The sequence below is a fragment of the Leptonychotes weddellii genome, chromosome 4 (assembly GCF_054177405.1).
Source record: "Leptonychotes weddellii isolate Sample4059 chromosome 4, ASM5417740v2, whole genome shotgun sequence".
Classification (NCBI taxonomy): domain Eukaryota; kingdom Metazoa; phylum Chordata; class Mammalia; order Carnivora; family Phocidae; genus Leptonychotes; species Leptonychotes weddellii.
The window spans coordinates 140,274,459-140,299,273 of NC_138372.1; the positions used below are offsets into that span (position 1 = coordinate 140,274,459).

The 24,815-nt window shown below is 41.6% G+C and overlaps 1 protein-coding gene across 2 annotated transcripts in view; it reads left to right on the forward strand.

Annotated features, from left to right (window-relative positions):
• The first annotated feature begins 2,586 nt into the window (after nt 1-2,586).
• FZD6 (frizzled class receptor 6) overlaps nt 2,587-24,815 on the forward strand; it is a 37,851-nt gene continuing 15,622 nt past the window's right edge. Inside the window, exons 1-2 of one of the 2 annotated variants that reach the window (XM_081816387.1) lie at nt 2,587-2,769; nt 3,775-4,080. In XM_081816387.1, the coding sequence (XP_081672513.1) occupies nt 3,904-4,080 (177 nt within the window). In that variant the 5' untranslated portion in view covers nt 2,587-2,769; nt 3,775-3,903. Of the gene's footprint in view, nt 2,770-3,750; nt 4,081-24,815 lie in introns of both variants that reach the window. The other variant, XM_081816386.1, reaches the window with a different exon arrangement.

Here is a 24,815-nt window from a genome sequence, read left to right on the forward strand (position 1 = left end):
ATGTTTTGGTTTCCTGGTGCATATAAAAGTTATGTTTACACTATGCTGTAGTATAGTAGGTGTGCAATAGCATTATGTCTAAAGAAACAATGTACGTACCTTAATTAAAAAATGCTAACCGTGGTCTGAACTTTCAGTGAGTCATAATCACTGATCACAGTTCAGCATAACAGATATAATAGTAATGAAAGAGTTTGAAATAATTTGAGAATTACCAAAATATGGCACAGAAACATGAAGTGAGCAAATGCCGTTGCAAAAATGGTACCAATAGACATGCTCAACACAGGGACAGGTGCTGGGGTGTGGGGCGAGTCACCCTGCTCAGTGCTGGAAGCCTGGGCAGGGCATGTGTGTTGGAGGGTGCAGTTACTTGTGATTCAGGGCCCACAGTCTTCCTCCCCCAGACATTCTGTCACCCTCCTGGTCCAGCTTTGTTCATTAGGAACAGGATAGAGAGCCCAGAAATACACCCATATAAATATAGCAACTCATCCTTGACAAAGGAGTGAAGACAATACATGGAGCAAAGAGAATCTTTTCAACCAATAGGGCTGGAACAACTGGACATTCACATGAGAAACAATGAATCTGGTTACAAATCTTACACAAAATCTTCACAAAAATTAACTCAAAATGGATCATAGACCTAAATATAAAACACAGAACTATAAAACTCCTAGAAGATAACATAGGAGAAAGTCTGGAATTCCTTGGGTTTGTTGATGACTTTTTCTGTACAACACCAAAGGCATGATCCATGAAAGAAATAATTGATGAGCTGGACTTCATTAAAATTAAACACTTCTGCTCTGTGAAAGACAGTGTCAAGAGAACTAAAAGATAAGCCACAGACTGGGAGAAAATATTTGCAAAAGATATATCTGATAAAGGATTGTTATCCAAAATATACAAAGGACTCTTAAAACCCAACCAGAAGAAAGCAAACAACCCATTAAAAAATAGGCGAAAGACCTTAACAGAAACCTCATCAGAGAAGATACACAGTGGGTGATTCAGTCGTTAAGCGTCTGCGTTAGGCTCAGGTCATGATCCCAGGGTCCTGGGATTGAGCCCCGCATCGGGGTCCCTGCTCAGCGGGGAGTCCGGTTCTCCCTCTCCCTCTGCCCTTGCTTGTCCCCTCTCTTGCTGTGTCTCTCTCTGTCGAATAAAATAAAATCTTTTTAAAAAAAAGAAGAAGATACACAGACAGTAAATAGTGCATGAAAAGATGTTCACATCATATGTCATCAGAGAAGTGCAAGTTAAAACAACAATGGGATTCCACTCTGCTCCTATTAGAATAGCCAAAATCTGGAACACTGACAACACCAAATGCTGTTGAGGATGTGGAGCAAGAGGAACTCTCAAACTTTGCTAGTGGTAAGGCAAAATGGTACAGCCAATTTGGAAGACAGTTTGGCAGTTTCTTGTATAACGAAACATGCTCTTACCTTAGGATCCAGCAATTGGGCTCCTTAGTATTTGCCCCAAAGAGTTGAAAACCTAACATCAATACGAAAACCTGCACACGGATGTTTATAGCAGTTTTAATCACAATTGCCAAAACCAAGACCTCCTTCCAGAGGTGAATAGATAAATAAATGATGGTACATCCAGACAATGGAATTTTATTCAGCACTAATAAGAAATGAGCTGTCCAGCCATGAGAAGACGTTAAAGAATATTACTAAGTGAAAAGAGGCCAATCTGCAAAGGCTACATATACAATTCCAACTATATGACATTCTAGAAAAGACAAAACTATGGAGAGAGGAAAAATATCCCTGGTCGTTGGGTCTTAGGAAGAAAGGAGGGATGAATAATAGGTGAAACACATGAGATGTTGTGTGACATGGTTGGTACTAAAAACCAGGTTGACTTCTAAAGTAGTCCAACTTTTGGGTGGCCTGGGTGGCTCAGTCAGTTATGCGTCTGCCTTCGGCTCAGGTCATGATCCCAGGGTCCTGGGACCAAGTCCCGCATCGGGCTCCCTGCTCAGCGGGGAGCCTGCTTCTCCCTCTGCCTGCCGCTCCCCCTGCTTGTGCTCTCTGACAGATACATAAATCAAAAATCTTAAAAAAAAAAAAAAAAAAAGTTCAACTTTCTATTAGGGTTTTGCCTCAGTAAAACTGTGGGACCTGCCAGGGCTGGAATCCCATGGCCACCTGCGCCTCAGGTTGGTGGCCGGACTCCCAGAATTAACAAAAGGGATTTTTTTTTTAGGATAGTTACCGAGGAAGTTCCCCACTCTCCAACTAAGGACCCTTGGACGATTGACTTTACAGAGCAAATCTGCCCCCTTTTAAGAACTCTTGTGTGTCCTGAGATCCGAAATGCAGTGGGTTCTCTTAAAGGAAGTTTTATTCAGGGGATGACCAAGAGCTTCAAGAAAACCCTTCCAGGCCGAACCCCTCTGGACCTGGATAGCGAGCCGCGCGGCCCAGTCGTGTGCTGCGGGTACCAGGACAGACGGCAAGGTGGAGGGGACCTGCCGGCCGCACAGCGGGACCCGCAGCCCGACCTCGGCCACTGGGGCGCCGCCCCGGCCGCAGCGCAGGCGGGGCCGGGCGGAGGGCCAGGTCCGCCGCCGCCGCCGCCGCCGCGAGCCCAGACCTGCCCGCCCGACCTGGCGGCGCAGTCTCGCGGGATCGCTCGGCCCTCACTCCCCGGGCCGCTCGGGAGGCAGCTGGAGTTCCGGACGCTTCCCGGAGCCGCCGTCTCAGGTCGCGGTGGGCGGACGGCCGACTGGACGAGGACCGGAGGGAGGTGAGGCTCCTCGGGCCGGCTGGGCGCGCGGCCGCGGCCCGGTGGGTCCCGGGGCGAGCGGGTGGGCCTCGGGGGCGCGCGGCGGGCTGGGAGCCACAGGTGCGGGGCCGGCGGCGGCGGCGGCGGCGGCGGGACAGGCCGCGCAGGCCGGAGTTTCCGCAGAAGTTGGGGCCAGCTCCTGAAGGACGGGGCCGGGGCCCCGCGCCGCCCAGCCGGGCCGGGACGCTACTGCCCGGCTCTAGGCCCCGGGGCAGGTGCGGGGGTGTGGGGCGAGTTACCGTGCCAGGCGCTGGAAGCCTGGCACCGGGCGGGGGTGTTGGGGTGCGGGGTGCGGTTCGTCGCGACTCAGGGCCCAGAGCCTTTCCTCCCCCAGACATCCGTCACCCTCCCGGTCCAGCTTTGTTCCTTTTCCCTTTCGGCGGGGTCACTCCTCGCCCCAGCCGGTGAGAGCTAATTTCGCTCCTCCGGAAGGAATCCTAGACGTCTCCCCCTAGTTGGCCCTTTGAAAAGCAGGAAAGTCTATCTCCCAGAGACTGCCCCAGAAACTGGCTCTTTGGAGTCCTTAAAGAGTTGAGGAACTCACTAGGTCTTAAGGAATTTCCCCGGGACTCAAGTTTTCTCGTGCGTAATCAGATACCCAACAGGGGCCCTTAGATTTTACAATTCTATTAATGCTTTTTAACTTATTCCCAAACCTAGCATGATTTTTTTTTCCTGCACCCCACTCATCCTCTGCCCCCCTTTTACCATCTGTTCCAGACAGCACAAACGTTCTATCATCAGTTCCCTAGAGATGAGACTTCCTCAGCAAATTCTGTATTCTGTGCCAAAGCAGGTGGAAGAGTATCTCCAAAGGACGGAATTTTCCGTCCTTTTTCCAGTGTTGGTTACCCAGGGTGAAAATCTTAACTCTGCACTTTGATGTCCGCATTTGAGTTTATGACAAATGTTGCAGATGCCCTCTCTTGGTTGTTTTTACAGTAATTGACCCAGAACTCATTTCAGGAAAAGAGCTTCCTTCAAAATGGCAAAATAATGAAAGAGGAATTTGAACATTTTATTTTTGGATGGAAATCTGAGGATGAAAAGAGCGATTAATCCCAGCCATGTGGTAAAACCAGGAATTTGAAGAAAATGGAAATGTTGACATTTTTGTGGACATGTGTTTTTCTCCCCTTCATAAGAGGGCACAGTCTTTTCACCTGTGAACCAATTACTGTTCCCAGATGTATGAAAATGGCCTACAACATGACATTTTTCCCTAATTTGATGAGGCATTATGACCAGAGTACAGCTGCTGTGAAAATGGAGGTGAGTATTTCTTCATACATTGATAGAGAAATAGTTTATGTTCTGCTCTGGAATAAACTATAAATGTGACTTTTTTTTTTTTTTTTTTAAACACAGTAAGGGATTCCTTTAAGTTGTGCACAACTTCATATTTTGAATACATCCTTTTGAAAATTAATTTCCCCTATTAACTTAGGTTTTGTGGCCCTTGTTAGTGGATTTGCTTAAGGTAGGGTTTATTTTATATGAGACATAGTGATGATTTTGAAATATCTTGCACCTAGCAAATATTTTGCTTCCCTGAATCAATTATGGTAGTTCCTCTGGAAATGTGAATTCTGAATTTTTCCTAATTCATTGCACATATATCCTATATTGCTTGGACTAGAAGTGCTTGAACTACATCCCTATATTTTCATAAGCACTTGTAATGTTCACCTGGCCCAGGTTTTCTGAAATAAATCCATTACTGGAAGATTTGGGGGCTGTAGTGTTTCGCTAAAAAGTGACTTTTTTTTAAGCGAGGCACTTAAGTACTCTTTCTAAGATACCTGTTAAAAGAAAGCACATGTCTGGGGAGGAGCAGAGTGGCACTAAAGATGGCCTTAGGTACCTCAGTTACCTGCCTCCGGTTTAGAGATATGCAGATTGCCAGGGATGTGTGGGAAGAGTTACCTGTGGAGACGGGAACCTGTCCTCCTGAACAGATCTGTCAGATTGATAAGAAGTCTCATGAAGGGAAGAAGACAAAGATTTTTGTAGTTTTTCTCCAGAAGAAATGTCCAGGGGTGGTAAAGGCTTTTCCCCCCTCAGAACGTTGCTAAGAGATGAAACTCCTACAATTTTAATGTAGATACTAATTTAAAAAGTGATTAGATTTGATTTTGTGCATTCAAAAGTCTTCCACTGTTGTTTAGTTGAATAGTTTTTCGACTACCTCATTTGTAGATTCAGGTCTAAAATAGCAGAGCTTTGGGAGGGATGGGGTGGCTGGGTGATGGACATTTTTTTTTTTAAGATTTTATTTATTTGAGAGAGAGAGCACGAGTGTGGGGAGGCTCAGAAGGAGAAGCAGATTCCCCGCTAAGCAGGGATCCTGATGCGGAACTCGATCCTGGGACCCCAGGATCATGACCTGAGCCGAAGGCAGTTGCTTAACCAACTGAGCCACCCAGGCGCCCCATGCAAATTTCATTTCTATAAAAATTAAACTGGGAATTTTGGTACTTTTTTTTTTTAACCCCTATTCAGACCTACCTCTCTTTCTCCTTCTCATCTGTGCCATGAATACCAAGTCTCCTCTCAACAGTTTTTACGTGGCTCTCAACAGTTTTCACCAGTTGCTCCTCTCTGGTGATGTCAAAGTGATTTTATTAAAACGAAAATCCAGGGGCGCCTGGGTGGCTCAGATGGTTGAGGGTCTGCCTTTGGCTCAGGTCATGATCCCGGGGTCCTGGGATCGAGCCCTGCATCGGGCTCCCTGGTCAGTGGGGAGTCTGCTTCTCCCTCTCCTTCTCCTGCTCCCCCTGCTTGTGCTTTCTCTCTTGCTCTCTCTGTCAAATAAATAAATAAAATCTTAAAAAAAAAATCCACACAGTCCACTTTGGGGGTAACATTTTTCACCATTTCCCTAGAGCTAGAAGAATAGATCTGACTCTAGCATGACAGCCCAGTCTCTTCATATGGGACCTTGCCTTCCTGTCCAGCTTCCCCACTTGTCCCTTTAGACGTTACACACTCTGCTTCAGCCAAACTGACCTCTTTGTAGAACTCACATGCATATTACTCTCTCTCACTTCTGTACCTTTGTACACATTGTATGCATTGCTTCCTAGGCTCTCTACCTATCGTTCACGTGCTCCGTTTCTGCAGGTCTCAGTTAAAGCAGTAACTCTGCTCATTGAGGCCTTCTTTCACCTTTCTCCCAAGCATATGTAAGCTGCTCATTTTCTATACTCTGATAGTACTTAAAATATACAATGGTTCTTACACTTATTATGCTGTATTGCAGTTATTTATGTGGTTCTCATTAGATTGCAGGTGTGTTGAGAGTAAGGCTGGTGTTTATTCATTTTTTTCCCAGTGCCTAGTACAGTGCCTCGGAGCATTGTAGATGCACAGTAAAAGCTGAATAAAGAAAAGGTGGTGTTTCCTGTTCTAATAAATCAGCAAAGAGAATTTTACCTCCAAATCTTTACTTTCCACCTCTATCATCTGCAGTATTCAAGTGAAAGAAACTCTGATATTTTTAGGTGGTTTGCTTATCACCCACTTTGGATCTACCTGAGCCTAGTTCTAATGAAGTGTATTAGTTGACATCCTCTATATTCTTTCCCATATTAGCATGATACATGTTTCTTAGAATTTATTTAAAGAATCTTATTTTGGGGGCACCTGGGTGGCTCAGTCGGTTAAGCATCCAACTCTTGGTTTCAGCTCCGGTCATGATCTCTGGGTCCTAGAATCTAGCCCCATTGCAGGGCTCCCTGCTCAGCAGGGAGTCTACTTGTCTCCCTTTCTCTCTGCCCCTCCCCCTGCTCACATGTGCTGTCTCTCAAAAAAAAAATAAATGTTAAAAGATTTTGGGGGCGCCTGGTTGGCTCAGTTGTTAAGCGTCTGTCTTCGCCTCAGGTCATGATCCCAGCGTCCTGGGATTGAGCCCCGCATTGGGCTCCCTGCCCCGCGGGGATCCTGCTTCTCCCTCTCCCACCCCCCCTGCTTGTGTTCCCTCTCTCGCTGTGTCTCTCTGTCAAATAAATAAATAAAATCTTTTTTTTTTTTAAAAAAAAGATTGTTCTCTTTAACCATTTATATGGAATGAAAGAATTCATCTTTTGATTGGCTCATTGTATTATAAACCACATGTCTCAGTTTTTTTTCAAACATTGTACTGTAGTCAAATACTAAATCATAACTGCACATAGCCTGGCTTTTACTAAAAAAAAGTGCTTTATAACTTCTCTAAAGAACAGATTGTGTTTTACACTTCCAACACGCTGCCTTCCGTTCCTGCTGGTCCCTGTTGAATTTCCAGTGTTCACTATGACTTAATGTTAGGATGAGGGGCTGAAGAATTATCAGCTGATTACAGCAACCAGTTGTGCTTTCTTAGCTATCAAGAATTCCCTATGTCAACAGATCTGTCTCCTCTTTTACGCCTTAGTTTCCATTTTGTATGAGGGCTATCCTGTTTTATAGTGATAGAATTTATAGCATCTGTTGTCCTTGCTCATCTGTGATTACAGGAGATGGTTTAGAACAGTGGTTCTCAAAGTCGAGTTCATAGACCAGCAGCTTGTGAGCTTGTCAGAAATGCACGTTCATGGACTCCCCCCCACCCCCAATCCCAACCTAATGAATCATGATCTGTGAAGCTAGAGCCCAGGAGGCTGTGTTTTAACAAGCTGTCTAAGTGTTTCTTATGAACGTTAAAGTTTGAGACCCATTGGTTTAGAGCAAGGAATGCAAACTTTATGTAAAGGACCAAATAATAAGTATTTTTGGCTTTGCAGACCATACAGGCTCTGTCACAGCTATTCAACTCTGCAGTTGTAGCAAAACAGCCATAAACAATATGTAAACAAATGAGTGTGGATGTGTTTTCAGTAAAACTTTATTTACAAAAACAGGCAGTGGGTCATTTTTTGGCCCACAGGCTGTAGTTTGCTCGACCTGGTTTAAGGTATTTGAAAGTGTTCTTAAGGATTATACACACACAGTATGTAATAAGTAAACATTATTGTTCATTCTTGTTAATATGTTACCTGAGCTGTATGTTATTTACTTTCTACATAAATTTTTCTTAGGCCACATTTATCACAGACCACTGACTGGGATATTCTGGTTCTTCGATTTTGTTTCAGAGATTGCTTGAAATGAGGGACTTTAGTTTTTTCTTTTGTTTATTGGAAGCTGAAGTCATTTGTATTTCAAAGAGTGAATTTACAGTTCTGAGTAGTAACTCGGCTTGGTAACGAAAAGGGTGTTGTGCTGCCTCACTCTCCCGAGTAGAAAAACAAATGGCTTCTGGGTTTCCATTGTGTTCCTTTTTGTTTCGTATCTAGAGCATTGTTTCCCAAATTGTGAGGTTGATGTCCCTGGAGAGACTGATTTTGTCCAGAAAGAGCTGAGACTGATCTAGGGAAAATGGAAACAGGAATATTGTATTTTTCTTTTTGAATCGCCTTCATGGAGGTCTAGGCAAAAGCAAAGTCATGTATTGTGTTTGGAACAGCATGTGGCCCTTCCACTTTTGAACAGTCTAAAGGGAAGTAAGCCAAAAAAAACTCTTTTCCTTTCCACCTGTTAATATGCACCACTAAAATGTCTCTCTATCCAATTAAAAATAAAGGAATGGAGAGAAACTGTATAAACAAACTTCTAAGGAAAAAAACCTATTTCTGCTAGGCAGTGATTTTTAAACATTTTCACTTTCCTGCTTTTAGAAGAGTCTGGTGGGCCCCTTCATTTCCTCCTTATTCTCTACTCTTACATCTCCGTATAGAAGGAAAGAAAATATTTAGTGTGATAACTTTTGTTTTTCAGGAAAGACTTTCTGAATATAGCTGTAACTATTCTGAAAGTAAGTTGTTGAGTCTTTCAAAATGAAACAGATATTGAAATGTGTTCCAAGTCCGTGTGTGATTAGTGGCTACCTTTGTATTTTAAATGTAGAACTCACAAACTTAACTTCCTTTGTGATACTGTGTTATAGTAGTGATGTAGGAAAGTTGTTAGGGTTCAGAGCCAAGGGCCAAGAAAGAATTCTTGAGACGTCTTTGATGGAAAAAGGTTGTTTTGTTAAAGCACGGGGACAGGAGTGTAGAAAGAGCTGCATTGGGTCATGAGGAATGGCTCATTTTATACTTTCAAGTTGGGAGGGGGTTAGGGATAGCCTAAGCCTCCCAGGTATTTTGGAAACAAGGATCCAGAGCGGGGCTAGCTATTGTTAGGAAAAGGTCATTTATTACTCTTTGGTAAAAACTCAGTCATGAGACTCTTCAGATATATTTCAGCAGGTCATATGCTTGGAGGATGATTGCCAACATGTATCTGGGGGGAGGTAGAGAAAAGGAAGTTTCCAAAGAAATTTTTATGTTAAAGTAGACTTACAGGATCCTGGGGGTTGGGCTGAGATTGCCTTTTGCACTTAGCGAAGTCTTAACATGAAGGCAGGAGTTCCTAGAGGAATGTCACTCTGCCTGTTTAAGGACTTGTCAGTGGGCTGTAAGTAGTAAGGAAATTTAATTTTTCTTTTACCTTTGTTTCCCACATCGGTAGTAAGAAAGTACCATGACTATTTCTGCGTCTGCAGAATCAGGGTTAGACGTGTATGTGAACAGAGAACAGTACTTCTCCTGGGAGACTGAGCTGATAAGCACAAGGTCCCTACAGGGCCATTCCTTGATATTCCACAATCTAGGACATTACTAGTTATGCCTTCAGGAAAGCCTGTCCACAAAGAGACATGGTTCTTTCAGACCGTGAGAAGACTGTCGTGTTGTGGTTATTTCCTTTCCTTGAGAATGTGACATGTAGATAATGAAGCCTTATTACTCTGGTTTGTATATTTGTCATGTATTCATTCATTAATATTTGTTGAATGTGTACCTGAATGTGTAGTTTCCCTGGAATTAGAGTTTTTCCAAGTTACAAGTTTTAAATTAAAAAGTTGGCTCTTTACTGGACAGATTCTTTTGTAGTATCAACCAGTTATTGTGTATATTGGTCTAATTTCCAAAATAAACAGTCTTTTGGAGAAATAATTTAAGATTTATAATGCTGCCTGTTAAGAACTATTTTAAAAATAACAAGTATTCCATTGTGGAAATAATGCAATTCCTGCTTTTTCTTCTCTTGTATTCCAGGCTCTGGTTTGTATTATTTAAAGAAGCTCACTTGCCTGATATTGGTCACATTCATGAAAATAAGTGACAAAGTTTGCATCACTTTCTTGTATCATTGTCTGTTAATAATCTCCTAGAATTTACTTGAGATCTCTGTAGCCACTTTAACGGTATTTACTGTCTGAGGTGTAAACATATAAGGACCCCTTTAGGTGTGCCTGGGTGGCTCAGTCGCTGAAGCGTCTGCCTTCAGCTCAGGTCATGATTCCGGGGTCCTGGGATTGAGCCCCACGTCGGGCTCCCTGCTCGGCGGGCACCTTGCTTCTCCCTCTCCACCGCTTGTGCTCTCTCGCACGCACGCACTCTCTCTCTCTCAAATAAATAAAATCTCTTTAAAAAATAAATAAAGACCCCTTTAGATCTTAAGTGACTCTGTTGTCTAGCTAAGGCCTATTACTTTTTTTCCCTCAATTATTTTTTAGACTTCTTCGCTTCACCCTCATTTTCATTACCATCACTAGAAGTTGACTTTGTTTTGGTGCTTTTTTAAAATAAGGAATAAAGCTTTTAGCACTTTTTGAGAATTACTGTGTATGTCCCCATAAGCAGAAAGCACAGATCCTGAGCTGAGAATCAGATATTTTGCGGCACTCAGTCTTGTGCAGTAGTAAAGGGCTTGCTTCCTTGCTTCCATGTGGGATTCATGTTTCAGCAAAGTGACAGATGCTTATATATGCTCTGTCTTTTCGTTTAGTACTGAGGGAGTCAAGGCGTAGCTCGGATACAGGCACAGCACCACTCTGCTCTGGGGTGGGGTGGCTTTGTGTATTTTTAAAAAATCAAAATATCTTTCTTCTTTTGATCGCTCTCTAGAAAATTCTAAGCCAGACTTTCTCTTGAGGATCTTACAGCGTCACCAACTCCAGGCTTACATTGTGATTCCTTCCATTGTCAAGTCATGGCATGGGCAGCTAGCTGGTGTGTTTTAAGGAAAAAGATGGTAATATGGCAGAAGCAGACTCTCAGAGAGGGTACACAGTTCGCTCGTGCCGCTTTCCTGTGTCTTAAATATCCGCTAGGGCACTTGAAGATGGAATGCTGCTGGGTGTACCTGATGTCATGAGTTGGTGAGTTAACTGAGATAATACTCAGTTTGTGAGAGGTAGCGTCCAGTGGTTATGTGTAGGTGTCCCATAGTTGTATCTAGTCTCTACCAGGAACTACTAGCAAAACCAAGGTAGAAGGCCCTTTTGTTTATTTAAGGTTAATCTCCTCATCGGAATATATCTATGGCAGCTTTATGTCCTAAATATGGTGGGCCAGTGCGATGTCCTGTGAAGCAGCAATACGGTTAGAGTCTTTGACGATGAAATTGAGGCACAGAGATGAAGAGCTGATGTTACTCTAAGGTGGTGCTTCTCAAACTTTGGTGTGCGTGAGAACCATCTGAAGGGCCTGTTAAAACACAGATCACTGCCCCCACCTGAATCTGTAGGCTGGGGTGGGATGGGGAGTTTGCACTGCTAACAAGTTCCCTTGCGATGCTGCTGCTGCTTACTCAGGGACCACTCTGAGAACCACTGCGCTAAGGCAAGTGGGGAAGGATGTGTTGCCGTCCTTCCTAGATGAAAGTAAATGGCTTTTGGAAGCAAAAAGCATTGGCCAGATTAACACTGGCCTGCGTATGAGGTGCCAAGACTGTACTGATTTGCTCTAATAGAGAGCACATCTGGAAAAGCATCTTAGCCATTGGATTAAGGTTGCTTGAGACAATCTATTAATAACATATTTGGTTGTGCTGGAGAGTTAAAGTGGACAGGTGCTAAGAATTACACCCCTAAATATGTTTTCAGTGGTGTTATTAGTCCCTGAAAGTGCCCCCCACCCCAACTTGTAGTATTGCTTTTGATTTTCTACCATGGTAGAGGGAGATTTCTAGTGGTTTTCATTTGGCCTCTTCTACCATAATAATGTTTATCCAGGAAGCCGTATGGTGATTGTGCTGTTGCTAAATACAGCTATTTGAAGTATGCATGCATGGACTTGGGAAATTACAATGGGTTGCCTTTGGGGTCCCACCAAGCCCCTGTCATGAGCCCATTTATCATCTGACCTCCAGAAGCCCAATTTCTGAAACTAGCTCATTGAATCGAGAATGAATACACCCTTATCAGTGTATTTTAGCCCTGTCTAAAATTCTGTTCTTTCCTCCTTAATCCAGCACACTCAGAAACCAATATAGTGAACATTGTCTTACAAGTAATGTATAGTCCTCTTTTCCAGATTTGATTTTGACTTGACCCTCCTAGGGCATGCTGTGGTAGAACTCTGCTTATAGGTTGAGACGTTGAAGAGTGGTTGAGATGTGGTATGAGGCTATTTCTTTTCTTCTGACAAAGCAGATCTTTCAGATGAGGAGCACCTGCCCCAACAGACAAGGGATGAGAGTCTGCTCCGAGGTCTTCAGGTTCAGAGAGCTCTGTGTGAGTACTCTGAACCTTGTCTTGTACCCCCACTTCAGATCTGGGGGTCCCACTGCTTCCAGATCACAATATCTCTCCATCTCTTATTTGAAAGAGAAGCAGATTTAACCAAAATATAATTTGGCAACCTGCGGGATCAAACTGTGCATTTGGTTTTCAACTTCTTAAACCTTAAATCCTTTTAATCTTTGTATTTCATTCCACTCCTTGAACCAAGAATTGAGGGATGCCAGTTTGTCACTCTTTTCCTAAGCTAAACAGTGGCTCTAGAAGCTCACACCTCAGCCCACAGTGCTTGAATACCTCATGCTTTCCATACGATCTTTGGCTTCTCTGGCAGTAGCCACTCAGCCTTACCTTTACTGGGCACATCATCTTAAGACATTCGGGGAATTTAAGTGATTACAAGGAAAATGCAATTAGCTGGTTTCCTACTACATACCATGGGTTGCCAGATTTGCATCTCCCAAGTGCTGGCAGAGTGTTCACTGCTCTTGGCCCCAGTTAGGCCAGAACACCAGTTCTAGGATTCCTCCTGTCTCACCGAGGTCACTTCCAACCCATTCTTTATATAATTGCTGTACCAGTCAGTCTTCTTGGCTGCAAACAATAGAAACCAACTTTGACTAATTTAAGCAGAAAATGGACGGATATTGGATAGCTTCTTGAATCGCTGGGGAGACTGGAGAACCAGGTTCAGAATAGAGAGAGGAGCAGAGGGAACCAGGACACAGCTAAGATCATACCATAGGATCAGTCTTTCACCAGTGCCAAGGCCATTGGACACTTATTAGACCATTGTCCCTGGATATTTATTTTGGCACTGTGGGCCTTATCGATGCCTTAAATAATCTGAGTGGATCTGTTCTTTTGCACAGCCTTCTCCCCAAGAATCACAATCCTTGGAGCACCCAAATGGCCACGCTTAGATTACGTGCCTATGTGTTTATTGTCAGGTCGCACCCCTGCACCTGTCCTTAAGCTTCTGTAGCATCTCACCTACTTTGGGATTCCCAAAATAGGGCTGCTGGGCAGATGGAAATGATAAGCCTTCACTCCAGAGCTCAGCGCAAGACAGGATTACCTATCAAGGAGGAAATTTCATTGTAGTGCCTACAGTTGTTTAGAAATTTATGTCCAGCTCTGCTACTCAAGTCTTTGTTACCTTCTTTGTAAACTTTCTGAGTCATAAAATGTCCTTAGACATTTTATCTGGCAATTCATCACTCTCATTTTACTGATGGATGGTCTGAGACTCCAACACGGAAAATGATCTGCCACAGGTGGACAGGAGTAGTTAGTTCATGACACAGCTAGAGCCGGAATTGGAACACTGGCATTTTTTCTGACAAAGGATTATATAAAATACTTTGCATATTTTGGTTCTTATTGTCTATTTATCATAGTTTGACTCTGGTTATATTTGAGAATGGAGGCATCAGTTGCCTTCTTAATTGCCCACTTCTTCCTCATCCCTGCTAGTACTAATAGTAACTACCACAGGATTTCTGCCAGGGGCTAACCATTTCCTTAAAGGAGGCTATGTTTAATTTCTCTGAATGTTAAAACTGTAATCAGCTGACTATTTTATTTTATTTTTTTATTTTTAAAGATTTTATTTATTTATTTGACAGAGACACAGCAAGAGAGGAAACACAAGCAGGGGGAGTGGGAGAGGGAGAAGCAGGCTTCCTGCCAAGCAGGGAGTCCGATATGGGGCTCGATCCCAGGACCCTAGGATCATGACCTGAGCCGAAGGCAGACGCTTAATGACTGAGCCACCCAGGCGCCTCTGGACTATTTTATTTTATCTTATTTTATTTTTTAACGATTTTATTTATTTGTCAGAGAGAGAGAGAGTGCGAACTCAAGCCGGGGGAGCTGCAGGCAGAGGGAGAAGCAGGCTCCCTGCCGAGCAAGGAGCCCAATGTGGGGCTCAGGACTGTGAGATCATGGCCTGAGCCGAAGGCAGACGCCTAACCGACTGAGCCACCCAGGCGTCCCAGCTGGACTATTTTAGTTACTATTGAATAGTAGAATCTCAAAAGCATTGATATTTTATGTTGTGGTTGGTTACCTGATGAGTTTCTGAGCCTTCTTTGAGAATGAAATTTGAAAAGGAGAAATTCACAAGTGACAGCATGAAGGTTACTTACTGAGAGACTTGAAGGAAGTATGTTACTAAGGGGGGAAGAAAGGGAGCAGACTGATCAGACTAGGAGCTTTGAATCTTTGCTAAATTCACATATTTACATAGCACTTGTCCTGCTGAATAGAAATACTAGTTTAATAATATGATGGAATTCAGAGTATAAGATTATGGACATAAGAAATGTCACATGAGCCAAGTTAGAAGTTTTTCCATCTCAGGGCTTGGTTTCTGAGAAACACAGGACATTTTGTGGAAAACCATAAGTGATTCCTATCAAGTTTTTTAGTTCAAATGATTGGGGAAATATGCTCGTTCTATTTGTTGTTTTCACTCGATTGGGATGAGTTCAATAACAGGCTGACTACCCATTATTTGAAGTGCTCTTATTCTATAATTATTTGTTTTAATAAACCACCTGCATCAGGAGGTACATGTGTCATCTGAAATGTGATAAACAGAGTTTGAGGTGTTATACTCTTGGATTATGTGTACTGTGAACATTTATTTTTCAAACTGAAGACTTTCGTTTCATGTAGAAGTTTACCAGCCCTCTTTGGATATCTGTTTTCCCCTTCATCCTTATTGGCCTTCTTGCCCATCTTGTGGTTTGGGGAAGGGTAGTTTTCAGGGAGAGTTGGGTGGTAGGGTAGTGTCAGAGTTAAAGAGGACATACTCTGGAGTCGTATAGACGCACGTTCACATCCTGGTTGCCACTTACTACTTAGGACGCTCGATGAAAGTTGCTCATAGAGCCTCGGTGTCCTCATCTGCAGGGTGAAGATAAGAACATCTCTCACAGAGGATTGTTGTAAAAGAATTGGCACATGAAAAACCACAGTGCCTAGTTTATGGCAAGTGCAACTCTGATTTGTTATCAGTAGCTCTAGTGTTGGTAAAAGGAGCATTAAACAGGAGTAAGGGCACTGAAATTCTAATTCAGGTTAGATTTGGGGACTTCAGGAACAACTTCAAAAAGCAGTTGGATTCTGTCTTCTCACTTTTAACCTGAAGGTCTGGATTAGGTCAGTGGTTTTCAGACTGTGATCTCTGGAAATGCTTTGAGGTCACTGGCAGGGGAGGGGAGCAGTGAGAGGTCTCTCCGGGGGAGGGCTTCCTTTTCAGCCGGAGCAGCTGTGCTTTTATTTATTTAATATATCGGGCTTCTTTGTAATCTCTTATTTAAAGAAAATCTTCTTTGGCAAAATACACACACACACACACACACACACAAACACATTTAGAAAATAATAGACTTAAAAGTCCACTCAAGTCCCTTCCAAATCTAAAATTCTTCATGTCTGTTAGTTTGCAGCAGAACTTGAAAGTGGTCCACACTGGATCTGACTCGAAGACATGTTTTATTTGTCCTGTACGGTATCTTAAATGTTTATATTAAAGTGCCAAAATTTAAAATTTGGAGATTTTACATAAAAATCTAGATTCTGTTTCCTTCTGAAAGATTGATATCTCTGACAAGTCTGTGCCCCCATGGCAGCCGCCCCCAGCTGCTCCCGCTCTCTTCTGCCCTCTGAATTTACCTGCCTGGCCTCTGAAGGTATTTGAGGGTTCAACATCTGATTTATTGTCTGCTCATTGCATGAACCCCAGCATTATTGGATTAACCCGTGCTGGCATTCTAGAAGAATTAAGCAAAGGATGGGACTTGCCATATTTGCCCTGTAAGGAAATGATTTTAACATAGCAAAAGGACGTGTCACTTTCATTCCGCCTGCCCTTAAACTGGACAGTAAAGAGTTCTTAAATGCTGACTAGCTATTACAGAATGACTCCTGAGTTAGAATTAAACACAGTGTATTTTCATTCTTTCCACTATAGATTAACAGACACTCAAAAATTTTAGGAACGAGGCTTATTTGGGAATAAGGAAATAAATGCTACTAGTTGCCCATGGTTCTCCTTCTTCCACCTCAGCTCCAGAACGGGTACTTGCACAGTCTGGGCATTCTCCCCCTTGCAGTAGAGAAAACTGAGAGAAGTATTCTGCTGTTTGTTCTCTAACAAGCTCCTGTTAGGCAGAAAGGGTCGGACTTAGATCATTCGTATAAGGGCGATATGGTACACCACCTGTGGAGGGCCTCTCTTTGCCTGGTCACTTTGCCCCATCAGCACATGGTGAACTCTCCACTGGTCCAACGTCCTTTAAAGCTCTTGTTCTCTAATTGTTGGGTGTGGGTTCTGTAGGTGCCCTTTACATCACACTTGTTAACTGTAGTGTTGTAATCACATCTCATATTTACTTATTTTTTCTATGTTTGTCCTTTCATTTACCGGGAAATATGCATTGAAATTTCTCATGAAGATTATGGAATTCTCCATTTCTCCTTGTAGTTTCGTTGCTTTTTACTTTATACATTTTATGCTATTTTATTAGGTGTATACAGTGCTCAGCAATGTGTTTTAAAGTATATCTGTTGCAATTTATCCAGAATCTAAATGTTTTTTGGTAGGAGATATTTAGTTGGTCACACTCCTAGAAAGTAGAAGTCCTCATTCTTTTTTCTTTCATTTCCTACATTCTTTCAGTTGCTCAGCATCATGTCACATTTTTATTTTATTTTTTAAATTTTAATTCCAGTGTAGTTACCCTGTAGTGTTATATTGGTTTCAGGTGTACAATGTAGTGATTCAGCAATTCAGTATATTACTCAGTGCTCATCAAGATAAGTGCACTCTTTAATCCTCATCATCTGTCTCACCCATCCCCAACCCACCTCCCTTCTAATAAACTTCTATTTGTTCTCTGTAGTTAAGAGTTTGTTTTTAGGGGGGCGGGATTGTCTTTTTTTGTTGTTGTTCCTTTGTTTTGTTTCTTAAATTCCATTTATGAGTAAAATCATATGGTATTTGTCTTTCACTGACTGGCTTATTTCATTTAGCATTATACTCTCTAGCTGCATCCATGTTGTTGGAAATGGCAAGATTTCATTTATTTTTATGGCTGAATAATATTCCATTATATATCTACCACATCTTCTTTATCCATTCATCTATCGATGGACACTTAGGCTGTTTCCATAATTTGGCTATTGTAAATAATGCTGCAGTAAACAAAGGGGTGCATATATCCCTTCAAATTAGTGTTTTTGTATTCTGTGGGTAAATACCCAGTAGTGCAATTACTGGATCATAGTGTAGTTCCGTTTTTTATTTTTTGAGGAACATCCATACTGTCTTCCACCATGACGGCACCAGTTTGCATTCCCATCAACGGTGCAAGAAGGTTCCATTTTCTCCACATCTCCACCAACACTTGTTCTTTCTTGAGTTATTAATTTTAGCCATTCTGACAGGTATGAGTTGATACCTCGTTGTGGTTTTGATTTGCGTTTCCCTGATGAGTGATGTTGAGCATCTTTTCATGGGTCTGTTGGCCGTCTGTATGTCTTCTTTGGAGAAATGTCTGTTCATGTCTTCTGCCCATTTCTTACTTGGATTATTTGGTTTTCTGGTGTTGAGTTGTATCAGTTCTTTTATATATTTTGGATACTAACCCTTTATTGGATACATTATTTGTAAACATATTCTCCCACTCAGTAGGTTATCTTTTAGTTTTGTTGATTATTTCCTTTGCTGTGTAGAAGCTTTTTATTTTGATGTAGTCCCAGTAGTTTATCTTTGCCTTTATTTCTTTTGCCTCAGGAGACATATCTAGAAAGATGTTGTTATGGCTGATGTCAGAGAAATTACTGCCTGTGCTCCCTTCTAGGATTTTTATGGTTTCAGGTCTCACATTTAGTTCTTTCATTCATTTTGACTTTATTTTTGTGTTTGGTGTAAAGAAGTTATTCAGTTTCATTCTTTTGCATGTAGCTGTCCAGTTTTGCTAACACATTTGTTAAAGAGACTGTTTTTTCCCCATTGTGTATTCTTGCCTCCTTTGTTAAAGATTAATTGACCATATAAGTATGAGTTTAATTCTGAACTTTTCTGTTCCATTGATCTTTGTGTCTATTTTTGTGCCAGTACCATACTGTTTTGATTACTACAGCTTTGTAATATAGCTTGAAGTCTGGAATTGTGATACCTCCAGTTTTGTTTTTCTTTTTCAAGATTGCTTTGGCTATTGAGGGTCTTCTGTGGTTCCATACAAATTTTAGAGTTGTTTTTTTTAGGAGTGTGAAAAATGCTGTTTCATAGGGATTGCATTAAATGTGTACATTGCTTTGGGTAGTATAGACATTTTAACAACATTTGTTCTTCCAATCCACAAACGTGGAATATCTTTCCATTTGTTTGTGTCATCTTCAGTTTCTTTCATCAGTGTTTTACAGGTTTCAGAGTACAGGTCTTTCATCTCTTTGGTTAAGTTTATTCCAAGGTATTTTATTATTTTTGGTGAAATTGTAAATGGGATTCTTTTCTTAATTTCTCTTTCTACTGCGTCATTATTATTGTGTAGAAACGCAATGAATTTCCCTACACTGATTTTGTATCCTGCGACCTTGCTGAATTCATTTATCAGTTCTGGTAGTTTTTTGGTGGAGTGTGTAGGGTTTCCTATCCTATATATAAAGTCATGTCATCTGCAAATAGTGAAAATTTTACTTCTTCCTTACCAGTTTGAATGCCTTTCATTTCTTTTTGTTGTCTGAGTGCTGTGGCTAGGATTTCCAGTACTATGTTGAATAAAAGTGCAGAGAGTGGACATCCTTGTCTTGTTCCTGACCTTAGGGGGAAAGTTCTCAGTTTTTCCCCATTGAGTATGATGTTGGCTGTGAGTTTTTGATATAAGACCTTTTTTATATTATTGTATGTTCCCTCTAAACCTACTTTGTTGAAGACTTTTATCGTGAGTGGATGTTGTATTTTGTCAAATGCTTTTTTCTGCATCTATTGAAATGATCGTATGGTTTTTATCGTTTCTCTTATTGATGTGATGCATCTTGTTGATTGATTTGTGAATATTGAACCACCCTTGCATCCAGGAATAAGTCCCACTTGATTGTGGTGAATGATCTTTTTAATGTATTGTTGGATTCGATTCACTAATATTTTGTTGAGGATTTTTGTGTCTATGTTCATTAAAAATATTGGCCTGTAGTTCTCCTTTTTGTGTTCTGTCTTTATCTGGTTTTGGTATCAGGGATGCTGGCCTCATAGAATGAATATGGAAGTTTTCCTTCCTCTTCTATATTTTTAGAAAAGTTTGAGAAGAATAGGTATTAACTCTTCTTTAAATGTTGTTAGAATTCACCTGTGAAGCTGTCTGGTCCTGGACTTTTGTTTGTTGGGAGTTTTTAAATTACCCATTCAATTTCATTGCTGGTAATTGGTCTGTTCAAATTTTCTATTTTTTCCTGATTCAGTATTGCGAAGCTATATGTTTCTAGGAATTTATCCATTTCTTCTAGGTTGTCCAGTTTGTTGACATATAATTTTTCATATTCTCTTACAATCCTTTGTATTTCTATGGTGTTGGTTGTTATTTCTTCTCTTTCATTTCTGATTTGGTTATTTGAGTCCTCTCTCTCTCTCTTTTTGTTTGTTTGTTGTTGATCTTTTCAAAGAACCAGCTCCTGGTTTCACTGATCTGTTCTATTGTTCTTTTTAGTTTCTATGTCATCTATATCTGCTCTAATTTTTATTATTTTCTTTCTTCTGTTGGCTTTGGGTTTTGTTTGTTATTCTTTTTCTCGTTCTTTTAGGTGTAAGGTTAGGTTGTTTATTTGAGATTTTTCTTGCTTCTTTGGGTAGACCTGTATTGCTATAAACTTCCCTCTTAGAACCAGTTTTGCTGCATCTCAAAGATTTTAGACCATTGTGTTTTCATTTTCATTTCTGTCCATGTAATTTTTTATTTCTTGATTTCTTGGTTGATCCATTTATTTTTAGTAACTTGTTATTTAACCTCAATATATATGTGTTCTTTCCAGATTTTTTCTTGTGGTTGATTTCTAGTTTCATAGCATTGTGGTCAGAAAAGATGCTTTGTATGACTTTGATCTTTTTGAATTGGTTGAGACTTGTTTTGTGGCCTGATATGTGATCTGTTCTGGAGAATGTTTCATATGCACTTGAAAAGAATATATATTCTGCTGTCTTAGGAAGGAATGTTCTGAATATATCTGTGTCATTCAAAGTCACTGTTTCCTTGTTGATTTTCTGTTTGGGTGATCTGTCCATTGATGTAAGTGGGGTGTTAAAGTCTCCTACTGTTATTGTATTACTATCAGTAGTTCCTTTATGTTTGTTATTAACTGTTTTATGTATTTGAGTGCTCCCATGTTGGGTGCATAAATATTTACAATTGTTATATCTTCTTGTTGGATTGTCCCCTTTATGATAATATAGTGTCCTTCTTTGTCTCTTGTTACAATCTTTGTTTTAAAGTCTGTTTTGTCCAATATAAGTATGTTATGCCACAGCTTTCTTTTCACATCTATTTGCATGATAAATGCTTTTCCCCCATCCCTTCACTTTCAATCTGCTTGTGTCTTTAAGTCAGAAATAAGTCTCTTGTAGGTAGCATATAGACGGGTCTTGTTTTTTTATCCATTCCATCACCCTATGTCTTTTGACTGGAGTGTTTTGTCCATTTACATTCAGAGTAATTAATGATAGATATGTATGTATTGCTATTTTGTTACTTGTTGTGTGGTTATTTTTATAGTTCTTCTCTGTTCCTTTCTTCTCTTGCTCTCTTCTCTCATGGTTTGCTGGCTTTCTTTAGTGATATACTTGGATTCCTTTTCTTTATTTTTTTTATATCTATTACTGTTTTTTGATTGTGGTTACCATCAGGTTTGTATATAACATCTTCTGTATATATCAGTTTACATTAAGTTGATGGTTGCCCAAGTTTGAAACTTCTTTACTCTCCCCCTGCTGTGTTTTACATATATGGAGTCATACTTTATATTCTTTTAATTTGTGAGTCGCTTGACCGATTTTTACAGATATACTTAAATTTTACTGCTTTTATGCTTCCTACTTTTCTTACTCTTACTTATGGTCTTTCCTTTCCACGCAGAAGAGTCCCCTTTACCATTTCTTGCTGGCTTGCTATAGTAGTCATGAACTCCCTTAACCTTTGTTGTCTGGGAAACTCTCTCTCTCTCCTTCTATTCTGAATGATAACCTTGCTGGATAGATTATTCTTGGCTGCAGATTTTTTTTTCCTTTCAGCACTTTGAATATATCATGCCACTTTCTTCTGCCTGCAAAGTTTCTGCTGAAAAGTCTGCTGATGGCCTCATGGGGCTTCCCCCTGTATGTAACTGTCTTCTTTTCTCTTGATTGCTTTTAAAATTTTCTCTCTATTACTACTTTTTGCCATTTTAATTACTATGTGTGTTGGTTTGGCTTCCTAGGGTTGATCTTGTTGGAGGATTTCTGTGCCTCCTGGATCTGGTTATCTATTTCCTTCTGCAGATTAGGGAAGTTTTCAGCTGTTATTTATTCAAATAAATTTTCTGCCCCCATTCCCCTCTCTTCTTCTTCTGGGATTCCCGTAATGAGAATGTTATGCTTGATAAAGTTGCTGAGTTTCCTAAGTCTGTTCTCATTTTGCATAATTTTTTTTCTCTCACCTGCCAAACTTGATTGCTTTCCATTACTCTGTCCTCCAGGTTGCTAATTCATTTTTTTGCTTCCTCTAGCTTGCTATCTATTCCATCTAGTGTATTTTTTTAAGCAGGCTCCATGCCCAGCCAGAAGCCCAGTGTGTGACTTGAACTTCACAACCCCAAGATGGAGACCTGAGCTGAAATCAAGCTGGACACTTAACCGACTGAGCCACTCAGGCACCCCTCCCTCTAGTGTATTTTTAATTTCATTTATTGTGTTCTTCATCTTTAATTAGCTCTTTTTATCTCTTTTTTCTAAGAGTCTCACTAATGTCCTCCACTCTTTACTCAAGTCCAGTGAGTATCTTTATGATCATTACTTTAACTTCTCTGTCAGACACATTACTTATCTCTGTTTTCCTGAGGTCTCTTGTTATGGTGTTGTCCTGTTCTTTTATTTGGTACATATTCCTCTGTCTCCTCATTTTGTCTAACTCTCTGTGTCTGTTTCTGTGTGTTAGGAAAGTCAGCTACATCTCCTGCTCTTGAAAGTCATGGCCTTATGAATAAGAGATCCTGTAGAGCCCTGTGGTGCAGTGTCCCCTGTTCCCCAGAATCTGGTGCTTTAGGGGTATGTCCTATGTGTATTGCATGTGCCCTACTGCTGTGTTGGCCACTTTTGCCTTTAGTCCAGTCTTCTGCAATGGCTCTCTTTGCCTGTTGTGGGCAGTGTTTCATCCCTGTGTTGTTAGTGGGCCAGTCTGGGGCCACCTTGGGCTTGAGTTTCGTCAGACCAGGCATTTGCCTGAGTTGCTATAGCACCAAACTGAAGGGTGCTTTCCCTGTGTTGTCCCTTGAGAAGCTTTTATTGGTTGGTGGGCCTGCAATCAGACCAACTGTCTGCCCCCAGCCCACTGCTGGGACTGTCCGACTGGGGTGTGTGGTTATCTTCCCCTCACCCAAGGGCAGGAGTCACTTTGGAGTGGTGCTGTGACCCCTGTCACGGCTCCTTGCATACTGCCTGGCTTGTGGCTCCAGTTGGAATAGGCTCCAACCAAGAGCTGTTGGAGGAGGCAGGGCCCACAGTGTCTACAAGGTTTGTGTTGGCAGAGGGGAGCTGCCAGTGCAGGGTGTGGCCAAGCAGCCGCTGGTATGGGGCCTGCAGTTTTAACAAGGCATGCTGGTCTGTAGTGGGACCCACCACCACTGGAGGATTGAGGCTTCACAAAGCACAGGGGTTGGGAGACAAGGTGTTGGCAAGGTGCACCAGTATTCTGGGGAGGAGACCCTCAGTGCTGGGACTGAGGCAAGCTTGGCTTGGGGGGGGCAGATCCCTTAACAGGGCAGGTGGTGGTATAGGCAAGTTAGGTAATGAGTGTCAGCTCTGGGCTAGTTCCCAAAGGTGGCCATGTGTTTGTTCTGGGGGTGGGGAAGGGAAATGGTGCCTGCCAGCTCCTTTGTTCCTGAGGGAGTCTCCCAGGGATCTCTAACCCCTGGGGACACACTCTGAAATTAGTAAATAACCCTCCTGTATGCCCCAGACTGCTCTGTCTAGGCTGTTTCCCCACGGGTTGTTTGTAGTGCTGTCTCTTTAAGGTTGGGGACTCAGCTGGCTCTCCCAGAAACCAGCCTGCTGATTTTTAAAATCCGAGGCTTTAAGTTCCACTGATGGTGAGAACTCACAAAATTCAGCCCCTCTAGTTTTGAAAGCCAAATGTTATGGCACTTCATTTTCCCCATGCAGGCTCCCCTGTGTGATAGTCTTGCTCTCCCCTCTCCGTGTCCATGGTTCCCTCCTTTCTAAGGACTGCCAGGGTTCATTTAGCTCTGATCACATCTCCACCCTTCCTACCCTCTTCAGTGTGGCCTCTTCTCTACCTTTAGTTGTGGAGTTGGTTCCGCCAGTCTTTGGGTGGTTTTCTGGGTTTTTTACACTGATGTGAGTGTTATCTAGTTGTATCTGTGGGCCAAGGTGAGCTTAGGGTCCTCCCATTCCTCCATCTTACCAGATGGTCCACCTCCATTCCTTTTTATCTTTCAGAAATGTCTCAATGTTTATAGTTCATTGATAAGATCTTTTCCTAGTTTTTTGTAGAGCTATAGATTTTCTTTTTTATCCTTAGCCTTTTTTTCCCATTTCAGTGGCATTTGGAGAGGAAGAGGATGTTAATATGTAAGTTCAGTGCATTCCTCTTGAATCAGAATTTTCATCTCTTACTCTATATGTTCTCTTTGGGCAATTTCATTCACATAATTCAATTACCATTTTTATAGTGATGGCTTCCAAATCTGTGTCCTTTACCTAAAGTCTCTCACTTGCAGAGCTCTATTTATTTAACTGTCTGCTAGTAGATATCCACACTCACATGTCCCATGGGCACTTCAAACTGTCCATCAGCAGGTGAATGGATAAACAAATTATGGTGTAGCCACACAATGGAATACTACTTAGCAATTAAAAAAATGAACTGTTGATGTATGGAACAATATGGATGAATCTCAAAATAATGATGCCAAGTGAAAGAAGCCAGACAAAAAAGAATATATGCTGTATGATTCCATTTCTGTAAAACTCTAGAAAACACCACTCTATAATGACAGAAAGCATATCAGTGGTTGCCAGGGGAGGTTATTGGCTTGGGGTGGGGGTAGGAGGTGAGAGGTGAGATAGGAGGGAAGGATTACAAAGAGGCAAGAGGAAACTTTTCGTGGTGATGGATCTATTTATTTCCTTGGTTGTGGTAATGGT